This window comes from Elgaria multicarinata, chromosome 6 (genome assembly GCF_023053635.1).
Source record: "Elgaria multicarinata webbii isolate HBS135686 ecotype San Diego chromosome 6, rElgMul1.1.pri, whole genome shotgun sequence".
Taxonomy (NCBI): domain Eukaryota; kingdom Metazoa; phylum Chordata; class Lepidosauria; order Squamata; family Anguidae; genus Elgaria; species Elgaria multicarinata.
This window is the reverse complement of record NC_086176.1, coordinates 110085743-110098310: the sequence shown is the minus strand read 5'-3', so window position 1 is coordinate 110098310 and position 12568 is coordinate 110085743. Positions and strand designations below refer to the sequence as shown.

Genomic DNA, 12568 nt, shown 5'->3' with positions numbered 1-12568 from the left:
TCCTTAAGGATCTCTGCCACCTCAAGAGTTGCACCTTCCTTCTTTTACCTTCCCTTTTCCTGTAACGTGGGGTTTAGGCTGTAGATGTGAGGTGAGTGACACTCCAGACACTTTTAGTTTAACCCAACAGTTTACAAGTACAGTAAAACAAGCAACTTACAACTAAAGGTATATAGTTGTATGATTCTTTTATGTTGTATGGTTTTGCTATTTTATTGTTTTACTCTGTACAGCACCATGTACACTGATGGTGCTAAATAAATAAATAAATAAATAAATAATACTGAATAGAGCTGAGTGATACAAAGGGATTAAAATTATTATTATTATTATTATTATTTATTTATATAGCACCATCAATGTACATGGTGCTGTACAGAGTAAAACAGTAAATAGCAAGACTCTGCCGCATAGGCTTACAATCTAAAGAAAATAAAAGTTTCAAAAATGCAAGTTTTTACCCTAAGCTGCACCTAGACCTCTTCAGCTGCATCTTTCGACTCCTTCCTTATGGTCTGGTCTTTCTCTGGCTCTGGTCTTTCCTGACTCTGCTCCCTCTTCCTCCCAAAACAGAAAGTAAAGTTTCCACTTTGTGGGGAAAAACCTTAACTGGAGAAATGAAACTACTGCTCTCAGGGATACCCCCTTCCCAACAGAAGAACCCCAGGCCTCCAAGGCCTGGCTCTATTACCTTGCCCATGTAGGCCTCACAAGGGGAAATACAGCCTCTGCTGGATATGGAACAGCTTAGGGCACCCTTCCCCAACCTGTGCCTTCAAGATGCTTTGGATTTCAGCTCCCATCATCTCTAACCATTGGCTATGTTGGCTGGGGCTGTTGGGTGTTGAAGTCTAAGACATCTGGAGGATAGCAAGTTGGGGAAGGCTGACACAGGCCTTTTCCTGTCTGAAGGAGCCATTGGGTAGCCCTCCAATGTATATACATCATTCAGACCTCTCTCCCTCTCTCTCTCTTCTTTTTACAGATAGAGGATCTGGGGTTTTGCTTTTACAGATAGACGCCACTGTATTTTGGGAGGTCTGCTTGTAACTGTTAGAAGCAAAATGAACAGCTGCGTAACCCACATAAATCAACAGGGGAAGCTTTTTATGCAGTGGAGATGAGCTTCCCCTGTGGATTTCCGACGGTTATGCAGCTGTGTTGGAGATGGGAGGCTCCATACCTTTAAAAAGGTAGGATTCTTAAGGCATTATGTACCCAGTCTGCTCCCCTTACTCTTTTCTTCACGATGACGTGGGCCCATGCGTTGAGGTGCTTATTATATGGGAAGCGCTTCCAGAGTTTGAGCAGTCTTGATGACCATTGTATGAGGTTATGCTATGATGATTCTGTTACAGCGCTATAGATTTGGCCCAAAGTGAGGAAAGAGTTATAAGCTTTGCCAATGGCTCCGATACCCACCTTTATTGCTATATAACACACACACGAACTAATAGTCTGAGAATGGTGCGATAAAAAATTGTTTGCCCGTCTCCCTTGCGACTGGAACAACTTTACACCTTTAAAGTAAATGTACTAAAAATAAACTGGCAAAGGTGAAAACAAAACAAAAATATTTTTTAAAAAGAACATTTACCATTTTTTGAAGTTTGAGGTCAAAAACACATGTAAGATTTTTCTTTCTCTTCTCCCTCTGGTGTCCTTTAGTTCTTTTTCCTGAGCTTCTCTTCTTGCTCCTATAAGTATTACCAACTTGACTTTTCTTCTGCCCCTTTCCCAACGTTCTGTGCCTGTCTTTTCATTGTCCCAGCATTCTGGGAACTCACAGGAGTAAGCGTTATTACATGTGCACGTGCTCACACTGACAGGGTACAGACAACATAATAACCAATGGTGGTTTAAATAGTTGACAGTTGGTTATTTAACCCACCATGGGTTATCGTGTTGTGTGGTGGGCAGCGTTGGTTATTTCCTCGGCCGCTGTTGGTTATTTCGTCAGCCACAGAGTCGTAAGGCAAGAGCGGTCGAAGTGGTGGCTGCTGCTCTAGTCTAGTTGGCAGGTTAGATTTTCGGCAGCAATGGCTGATGGGATACTAGCAGGAGGACTGAGAGGAGGGGAGAGGGCAGGAGATGAGTGAGTCAACTCAGGGTGGACTAACAGGCAACACTGATCCTAATCCACGCCACGGTTCATTATTATCATGTTATGTGGGGAGTAACCCCTAGATCAGCCTTCCTCAACCTGGGGCGCTCCAGATGTGTTGGACTACAACTCCCAGAATGCCCCAGCCAGTCCAACACATCTGGAGTGCCCCAGGTTGAGGAAGGCTGATCTAGATAAACAACTCTCGAGTTGATTATTACCCCACTGTTGACTATCATATTGTCTGAACGCAGTCACTGTGTCACCCGTAACATTACATGCACAGTGTGAGGCAGATGCATTAACCTCCCCTTTGCATCATCCCTTCTCCCTTCCTGAGCTGCCCAAAGCTCTAGCTTTGAACTTTTTTTGAAATTTCAAACTTTTCTGCACATCTACACTGCTCAAGCTTCGGTTTAAAACAAAAATGAGCAAAATTGGTCAGGAAGATCTCGAGTAAAAAGCCTCACACTACCATATTCTTATATAAGATATATTTATACACATATACACACACACACATGCTAAAATTGAGAATCCTACCCGTGGTTTCTTAAGGTTCAGTCCTGCAAGCCAATGAGTCCTTTGAGCTGAAGATTAGAACCTTTCCCAAACATTCAGCTTTTCTCCTCTAAGAATTGGACTGTTGACATGGGAAGTTGCCTTATACTGAGTCAGACCACTAGGCCGTATTCCCTCTCAAGATGGAAGATACTGAGCACATGCTGCCAGCTTTGAATGACCTAGGGTACGTTTCAAAAAATCGATGGAAGGTCATTTAGGCAGCGCTGTATACTGTGCTCACTCAAGTTTCAACGATGAAGGGTTGCTTTGACAACCAAGAAATGGCAGTCTGCTGTACATTATTTATTTATTTGACTTGTGTCCCACCTTTCCACCAAAAATGGCACTCGGGAGGCTGTCTGCTTTGGAACGTAGGATCAGATGAGCAAAGCCTGCATTCTACCACTGAGTTTTGGCCTCTTTCTGTTCTCTGTAATTATCCAGCATTATCCAACTCAAGGTTTAATAGCCTTCTCACTAAATGCCAGCTCTGGTATTTGCTCAGTGCCTCTTCTATTAATCTGCATGCAAAGATAAAACTCCAGAGTGTGCATTTGCTTTCATTTGGGTTCTCTTATGAGTGGATTCATCGTAGAATTAACTTCTGGGCATTAATCGTCCCGAAGTTGGACGTAATGCTTAGGTTTTAGCTAATGGAACTCAGCCACACTTGGAATTTGGGGGTGTGGAAGACGCACAAAATGCATGGCTGGGTTTCTACATCCGTCCCTAAAGGGGATTGTTTTGATGAGGCTAAGGAATAACATTTCCCCCTTTCCCCCGTCCCCCCCCTCCAAATACATCTTGGAAGCGGTGAACACGAAGGAAGCCGGCGGATGAAAACTGAATTATTGGTGCAGATGGACGGCTTGGCCCGATCGGATGATCTTGTCTTTGTTTTAGCAGCTTCCAACTTGCCCTGGTAAGAGATCCAGAGTACGCTTTGAATACATTTGCGTGAGCCTCTAAACACAGATAAAGATTTTACTTAGACTCAGAGCAGTAAAAGCCTTGATATTTGGTTAAAGCCTTCAAAGATTAATTGGGAGCTTTTTACTTGGTTTTTTTTTTATTATTTATTATTTATTTATTATTATTTTTGCTTCTGCAGTTCTTGTTGTTTGCGCCACAAGAGTGGATAATCCTTTGTAAAGGCAACATATGCCAGCGCAAGCCAGCTGCTAATATTTAAAAAGGGACTTGATAGCCAAGTTATTTACTATGGTTAAGCTAAAGAAGGTTTTCAGCAAAGAAACTCATAAGGTGCTTAAAACATGCAGCGCTCAGAAAAGATATGCTCTATAAATAGGGAAGGTTGGATTTTATTGGTATTAATAGGTGACTTTTAAAAGTTTCAGGCTAAAACCCTTCAGTTTTTTTTTAATGTCGCTTAAATCTGGTCGGGGGAGGGGGGAATGGAGAATGGTGGAAAATATATACCGTTTAGTATCTTCAGTTACTTTATAAAGAAATAACAAGGAAAAGGGACTAGTATAGTGTAATGGCGAATTAGGAGGTTCCAATTCAAATCTTCTTCCTGCCATGAATTCACTAGGTGGTCTTAGGGCAGGCTCCGTTCTCTTGCTCTCAGCCCCAGTATGCTGTCTACAAGGTGAGGGTTATGATAATAATAGCAATAGTACTTCAGAGGCATTTGGTGGTGACGCAAGAGAGGGCCTTCTCGGTGGCTGCTCCCAGTATATGGAACTCCCTGCTGCAGGAGGCTTGCTTGGCTCTGTCTCCACTGTCCTCCCATCAGCAGGCAAAGACATTTCTCTTCAAAGACTTTTGGCATGAAAACCTGGCCTGTTGGGCTGGGTGCTGTTTTTATTCTGTCTTTTGTGTTTTTTTTTAATGTATTGTAATTGTTTTTATCTACCTTCTGAAATTTACCCACCTTGAGCACCATTTTCTTGGTGGAAAGGCAAGGCACAAATCAAACAAACAAACACTGACCTATCTTACAGAGTGATTGTAAGAAGAGCAAGATAACGGAATAACGGGCTCAAGTTACAGGAAGCCAGATTCCAGCTGGACATCAGGAAAAACTTTCTGACTGTTAGAGCAGTACGATAATGGAACCAGTGACTTAGGGAGGTTGTGGGCTCTCCCACACTAGAGGCCTTCAAGAGGCAGCTGGACAGTGATCTGTCAAGGATGCTTTAGGGTGGATTCCTGCATTGAGCAGGGGGTTGGACTCGATGGTCTTATAGGCCTCTTCCAACTCTGCTATTCTATGATTCTATGTATGTCTGTGAAGTGCTTTGACCTGTGTAATTATTACCCAGGAAGCTCTTCTCTCTTCTCAGGGAATTGGATTGTGCCATGTTGCGGCGGCTGGAAAAGAGGATCCTGGTGGACCTCCCAAACCCAGAGGCAAGGCAGGCGATGGTCCAGCACTGGCTTCCGTCGGTGAGCAACAGCGGAGGAGTGGAGCTGAGGACAGACTTAAACTATACCTTGCTCAGTCAGGTGAGGAGAGAGCAGGTCCGGCTGCCCATCGCAGATCGCAAAGGCTCTTCTGTCAGTGGTGATGGCCGAAAACAAACAATACCAAAAAACCCACAATTGCGTATAAGATAAATTATTTTCATACAACACAAATAAAAGTTATTTATAGGACAATTACGTCAACTAACTGGTTATATCTCAAGTCTGGATTTTACGCAATTAAGTAGGTAGATTCTTAATGAAACAGATAAATAACTGAGTTGTTTTTCATAAGTTACAGGCATCCGGTAATAACCCCGTTTCGTCATGCTAGACTTCATCAGAGAAACAGTTTCATTTTCGCCGTGTGCGAGCAAAAGCCGTGGGAGTAGGGTTTTCAGACTCTAAATAGTAGTCTCACACTGTTTTTAGTTTTTAGTTAAAGCCCTACAAAAGGGTTGTTTTTTTCTTAGTCACCAGAGACAAACCAAATGCTTCAACAGCGGCAGAACTGTTAGACAGGTGTTGATGACCGTACAGAGGCCCACAAGTTTAGAGGCCCTGAGCCTCCAGTCGGTGGGCCGCAACAGTGAGGGAGGGGCTGTGGCCGTCTTGCCCTGCTTGTCGGCTTCCTGAGGCTTCTGTTTGGGCCACTGAAGGAAGTAGAACGCCGGACGTAGCTGTGTCATCGCTCTGATCCAACAGGGCTCCTTGGAGTTCTCTTTTGGGACGACAAAACAGCCAGTCACAAATCCCTTTTGTCTCAAGGCCAATCCCTTCTTCCCAACCCAAGTGGCCAGGATGCAAGGAACGGTGCAGCTGGTTTCATGCGCCCGAGGGTCCTTTCCATTTGTGTTGGGGTTTCCTAAAAAGCAGGGCTGTACGGCAAGAGATTTCTGAACTGGAGTTGTGTTTTAAAAACAGTTTTGAGATTCGGCTTGGGGAAACGGGGGAGCAGGTCTGCACAAAGAAAAGAAATGTAAAAATAAAATGGTCTGCAGTGCCAGCACCCTCAATGGACCCCCCTCTGTCAGGGAGTCATAGAATCATAGAATAGCAGAGTTGGAAGGGGCCTGTAAGGCCATCGGGTCCAACCCCCTGCTCATTGCAGGAATCCACCCTAAAGCAGCCCTGACAGATGGCTGTCCAGCTGCCTCTAGTGTGGGAGAGCCCACAACCTCCCTAGGGCATTGGTTCCATTATCGTACTGCTCTAACAGCCAGGAAGTTTTTCCTGATGTCCAGCCGGAATCTGGCTTCCTTGAGCCCATTATTCCATGTCCTGCACTCTGGGATGATGGAGAAGAGATCCTGGCCCTCCTCTGTGTGACAACCTTTCAAGTATTTGAAGAGTGCTATCATGACTCCCCTCAATCTTCTCTTCTCCAGGCTAAACATGCCCAGTTCTTTCAGTCTCTCTTCGTAGGGCTTTGTTTCCAGACCCCTGATCATCCGTGTTGCCCTCCTCTGAACCCCCTCCATCTCGTCCACATCCTTCTTGAAGCGTGATGCTCAGAACTGGACACAATACTTAAGATGAGGCCCAATCAGTGCCGAATAGAGAGGAACCAGTCCTTCGCGCGATTTGGAGTCTGACTACTCGCCATTGTTGTCCCCACTGCTCTTCCTCTTCCTCCTCCTCCTCCTCCTCCTCCTCACCACCACCACCTCTGTTGTCTGAGCCAGACCAAGAGACAGGCGATCAAGTAGGGCAAAGCAGAGAAGAAGGGGCTGTTGTCAGAGGGGCCCCGGCTGGGTTGTGGACCCTTGGCAGGTGCCCCACCACCCCTACCGTTGATGCAGGTCCTGATCCTAGGCCTTAAAGATTCTGACCCCTGTTTTACAAACAGGGCTCATATCATCTTACGTTGTCTGGTGTTTCCCTGCCCCAGAATCTCACCTGCCTCCGATGGCAAAGTGTAATAGAGCCGGGTGCCGTCTGCATAGTGGTGACACTTCACTCTTAAGTCCCCTGATGACCTCACCCGCCACTTTCATATAGACATTAAAAGGTATGATTAGTAGCCCAGCAGCTGCATAAGCTAAAATAGCCCAACTACCTGACTTTGTATCAGTGGGACGACTGCCAGATGAGAGGCAGGAAGCCTGGGCCAGGAAGAGCAACGTGTACCGAGCAGATCGTAGCTGGGACAGTCAGTTCAACTTTATTTGGAAAGGGTGAGAATTAGAAAAAGAATAATATTAGGGAGAACTGTGTTCTAAATGAACGTGGCAGATAAGGCTCTCATGGGGGAAGGTTCCTCACAACCTTTTCCCTGTTTAATTAGGGCGACCATATGAAAAGGAGGACAGGGCTCCTGTCTCTTTAACGGCTGCATGGAAAAGGGAATTTCAGCAGGTGTCATTTGTAGATATGGAGAACCTGGTGAAATTCCCTCTTCACCACCACAGTTAAAGCTGCAGGAGCTATACTGCAGCTATACTGTGACCAGATTTAAAAGAGGGCAGGGCACCTGCAGCTTTCACTGTTGTGATGAAGAGGGAATTTCACCAGGTTCTCCATATATACAAATGACACCTGCTGAAATTCCCTTTTCAATACAACTGTTAAAGATACAGGAGCCCTGTCCTCCTTTTCATATGGTCACCCTAGTTTAATCACCACCCACCACCCCCAGTTCTGTTCAATACTAGCTTTGCAACCATCTACGGTGGGACGGAAGTCTCTACAGATCAAAATGTGTCTTTCTGATTATGCACTAGGAGATGGAAGGGTACTCCGGGTCCGACATTAAGTTGGTCTGCAAAGAAGCTGCTATGCGTCCCGTGAGAAAAATCTTCAATGCCCTTGAAAATCATCAGCCAGGTACAGTAAACCCTCCTGTATAAAGGGGGGGGGGGGGAGACGCTAACCAAGTATCTTCCTGGGGTATGTGATGTACAGCTCTATAAATATAACAGCAGGTGGCAGCATTCAATTTCCTGATAGTCACGTTAATTTTGGTTGGTGAAGAGTAGTTCCTCCAACCTTCTTGGCAAGAAGGAACCTCCATGAATTATGGCACTATTTATTCATTTATTTAGTTATTTATTTACATTTCACCTCCTCCTCTTCTTCTTCCCACAATTTATTGTGGCATTAAACTAGTAATGAACCTGTTAGTCTTTATAGCAGCCTTTACCCAATTTGGTACCCTTCCAGTGTTTTGGACTGCATCTCCCATAATCCCCAGCCAGTACTGACCGTGTTGGCTGGAAATGCTCTAGGAGTTGCACTCCAACACATTGGGTGGTGATGGAGACCAGACTGTGGTAGGCTGCTTTATAATGTGCCGAAAGTGTCAATCATATATGTATACATACATACACACAAATACATACAGTGGGAGCCAAAATTGTGGACACTTTTTGAAATGTTCATGTTTTTCAAATTTGCATGCTTATAGAAAATGTTCTGTTTCAAGAAATTCAAATGTTTATATATCAATTGAAAGAGAATGTAATGCTGAATTCAATACAAAAACACAGAACGCAAATATCTGCAGTACAAAAAAAAGTTTTGCTTATTTTAGCCTAAAAACAAACAGGTGTGATTGAGTGAAGAAGCGGATTGGAATTGCAAACCCTACTGGCCAATCACAGTCCTTGTTCTGGGGACCAATCACGTGGCAGTAGCTGCGATACATCACGTTTCAAGTTGGGGAAAGTCAGTTTTGCTGTTTGTTCTGTAACTGAAGCGCAATTGGAGACTGTGAATATTTGAGGTATTTCTCAAATTAAAAGTGTGCGTACGTACATCGTAAACAGAGCAATGGCACCAAAGAAAAGAGTTGATTGGACACCCAGGAAAAGAAGCAGGATTGTTGTATTACGTGAATCAGGCCTTTCAACTGATCTATAAACATTTGAATTTCGTGAAACAGAACATTTACTGTAAGCATGCAAAGTTGCAAAACATGAAGATTTCAAAAAGTGTCCACAATTTTGGCTGCCACTGTATGTGTGAGTGTGTATATATATATATATGTGTGTGTGTGTGTGTGTGTGTGTGTGTGTGTGTTTGTATACACACATACACATACACACACACACACACACACACACACACACACACACACGACAAAGCTTTTGGGGAAGGAGATCTGTTCCTGACTGTCAAATTCTGGCAAATCCCAAAGGGGTAGTTCACTTAGGTCTTAGAGGAACCTTCTCCCCGTCCCCTTAAAGAAAACCCTCTAGAGCAGAGCTTTCCAAACTTTTCATGTTGGTGACACACTTTTTAGACATGCATCATTTCGCGACACAGTAATTCATTTTTACTAGCAAACCGGAGGTTAAACTAACCCCTTATAAGAGATACGGACACATACATAAATTGTAATAACGAAATGTATGGGGACACAACATATCTCATGAAAACCTTTCATTTATATTTTTAAAAAGATATGATTTGCAAGATAATAACATACTTTTCCAAGACTTTTCACATTGAACCAATTTTGTCGAGCTGCTATCGAGCGACGGTTGAGACGGTGTTCTATCAAAAAACTGGACCCATGGAATTTCTCGAATGCGTCACTTCAGGTGCAGCTGCGTCACCGGAAGTGACGCGGAATCAGCTGTTTCGACCCGACTATGCATACTGCGCATGCGCAGTACCTGTATGATCCCTCGACTGTGGTGTGCATACACGGATACGACGGAAGGGGAATATGCTAGTGCACCATACTAATCGGCACCTTTGCTGCGTAAAAATACATGCAAGTTGGTATTGCTTATTTCACAGAGACTCAGAGGTTTCTCGTTACGTTCGCGCGACACACCTACACACTGCAGCTGACACACTAACGCAGCCTTCCTCAACCTGGGGGGCTCCAGATGTGTTGGACTGCATCTCCCAGAATGCCCCAGCCAGCTGGCTGGGGCATTCTGGGAGTTGTAGTCCAACACATCTGGAGCACCCCAGGTTGAGGAAGGCTGCACTAACGTGTTGCGACACACAGTTTGGAAAGCTCTGCTCTAGAACAAGAGCATCTCAGAGCTCTGCTTCCTTCGGTGGTCCTGCCATCATTTGGGCCGGACGCCATTCAGCCTGGAGGCTTGAGTCATTCACTCACCCATTTTTGCCCCAAAGGGCCGCGGTTGGGAACCTGTGGATTTTTAGCCGCTGCTCTCCTTCCTCCAGACAGCGGGGACTTGCCCATAATCCAACTGGACGTCGTCACCACGGAAGACTTCCTGGACGTGATTGCTCACACCAAACCCTCGGCTAAGAATTTAAGCCAAAAATATGCCGACTGGCAAAGAGAATTTGAATCCGTCTGAGCCGGACTTAGTTTCTGAAACCTTAAGCCAAGATTTCAACCATCTCCCTGAAAAGGCAATCCCAGCAAATTTCTGCGAGCGAGTGGCTGAAGACGTATATTAAAAGAGTTTATTTTTGCTTTCAAAGACAACGTCAGGAGAAAGTGAATGGGCCATTCTCAGAGGTGTTTGCTAATTTTGGATGATGGAGGTGGAGGTTGCTAATTGTTTTTTGGAGAACCTTTCTCCATCTGGTAGCCCTCTATTTAAGATACAAGAGCAACATTTTGCACAATATTTTAACGCCTAAAACCAATTGGCATTTTTATGTCATCCAGCTGACATCTAGGACCCATCTTACTGACTGACCATACTAGGTTTTTTTTTTGCTGCTGGAACTCTCCTCCTTGGAGAAACAGAGATACTATTGCAATACTGGAATGAACGATGTTTAGTTAGATCCTTGTATCAAACTAATAGATCTTGAGCAAGACTGACAACAATGAAGAATAAATGATTTGGTCCCCTTAGGGATGTATTTTGGGATTTTATTTACTTGTGCAAAGGCTGGTACCTGTTGTTCCCTTTGCCTCAGTCATTTAAGAATCCTATGTAGACTTTTCCAAGATTATTTTCCTTTTGTGAAAGGGTTATTGGAGTCTTAGGGCCAAGTGAGATGAGAAATGTGGACCGTCTCCCAACAGTTTTTTGTGTAATGTATCTATGGGAGTTCCACATCTAAACAGGACAGGGGATGCTTAAAAAGTAATATAAATGTATATTTTTATAGACTAGCCCCTGAAGATCGAAAGTAATCTTTCCGAAATGCCTCTGGCTCAAATAAAATAAGCCGCCTTTTGATAATTCCTTCACTTTTGTTTTCGTTTTCCATTGACTTCAGCAGGACAGATTTAAGTTTGTGCTTAACCTTTCCTTCTGAAATCAGTGAGAATTAAGCGATGCTTAACTTTGGCTACATGGTTGCACTGTTCATAGAATCATAGAATAGTAGAGTTGGAAGGGGCTTATAAGACATCAAGTCCAACCCCTTGCTCAGTCCAGGAATGTACCTTAAAGCATCCTGATCTTTCAGCGTACTTAAACTACTGAAAACTGGAGGAAAAACTACTCCTATACATACGGAGGGAGAGTCATAGAATCATAGAATAGCAGAGTTGGAAGGGGCCTTCAAGGCCATTGAGTCCAACCCCCTGCTCAGTGCAGGAATCCACCCTAAAGCATCTCTGACACATGGTTGTCCAGCTGCCTCTTGAAGGCCTCTAGGGTGGGAGAGCCCACAACCTCCCTAGGTAACTGGTTCCATTGTCGTACTGCTCTAACAGTCAGGACGTTTTTCCTGATGTCCAGCTGGAATCTGGCTTCCTGTATCTTGAGCCCATTATTCCGTGTCCTGCACTCTGGGAGGATCGAGAAGAGATCCTGGCCCTCCTCTGTCTGACAACCTTTCAAGTATTTGAAGAGTGCTATCATGTCTCCCCTCAATCTTCTCTTCTCAGTGCTAAACATGTTCTATCAGATCAGCATTCCCAATCTTGTTTCATTGGACTATGCTCAATAGTAACCTTCCCCACTAGCTGGGGATAATGGGAACTGAAATCCAGCACATCTGGAAGGCACCAGATTGGGGTAGGCTGCTCTGAAGTAATCCTGGTGTGCTTTCCTCCCAAAAGAGAGTGTAGTTTACTTCCAGTAAAGCCCAAACAACAATTACACTCTAATAATTCAACACTCAGGAGCGCTATAAAGTTAATTGTAAAGGGCTTCCATTCTTACAGTTTCGCAAACGGACCAGAAAAGCCATTTATTGTCATTACAAAAGTTAGTTCGGCTTTGGTGCAGTTAACATGTGCAGGACGGATGGGGTTTGGTTCAAATTGCAATTTCATTTTACAACTGTACTAACAAAACCCCATAAAAGTGGGGAATGTGTCCCTATGGTTTCTGAAGGATTCCTCTCCCCCACCCAGGCTTTGTGTTAGAAAAGGGTTGGGGGACACCCCCCAACACAATAAAACCTTGCAACTGTCAACTTAATAGGGCCCCGGTGACGCCTAACTTCAGACATTCATGGTCTATAAGCTCTTATAGACCAGATCTTTGTTTCCAAGCCATTCCTGTTAATAACCTCACCTAATTAAAACATCTGTAAAACTCTGAAAGGTTTAATTTTTACATAAAATTTGAA

General features: G+C 44.2%; 1 protein-coding gene across 1 annotated transcript in view; it reads left to right on the top strand.

Moving 5' to 3' along the window:
- Positions 1-10421, top strand: part of KATNAL2 (katanin catalytic subunit A1 like 2) — a 44183-nt gene extending 33762 nt beyond the window's left edge. Inside the window, exons 13-16 of the mRNA XM_063128707.1 lie at positions 3480-3590; positions 4978-5140; positions 7822-7924; positions 10244-10421. Of these exons, the coding sequence (XP_062984777.1) occupies positions 3480-3590; positions 4978-5140; positions 7822-7924; positions 10244-10383 (517 nt within the window). The 3' untranslated portion in view covers positions 10384-10421. The remainder of the gene's footprint in view (positions 1-3479; positions 3591-4977; positions 5141-7821; positions 7925-10243) is intronic.
- Positions 10422-12568: the final 2147 nt, after the last annotated feature.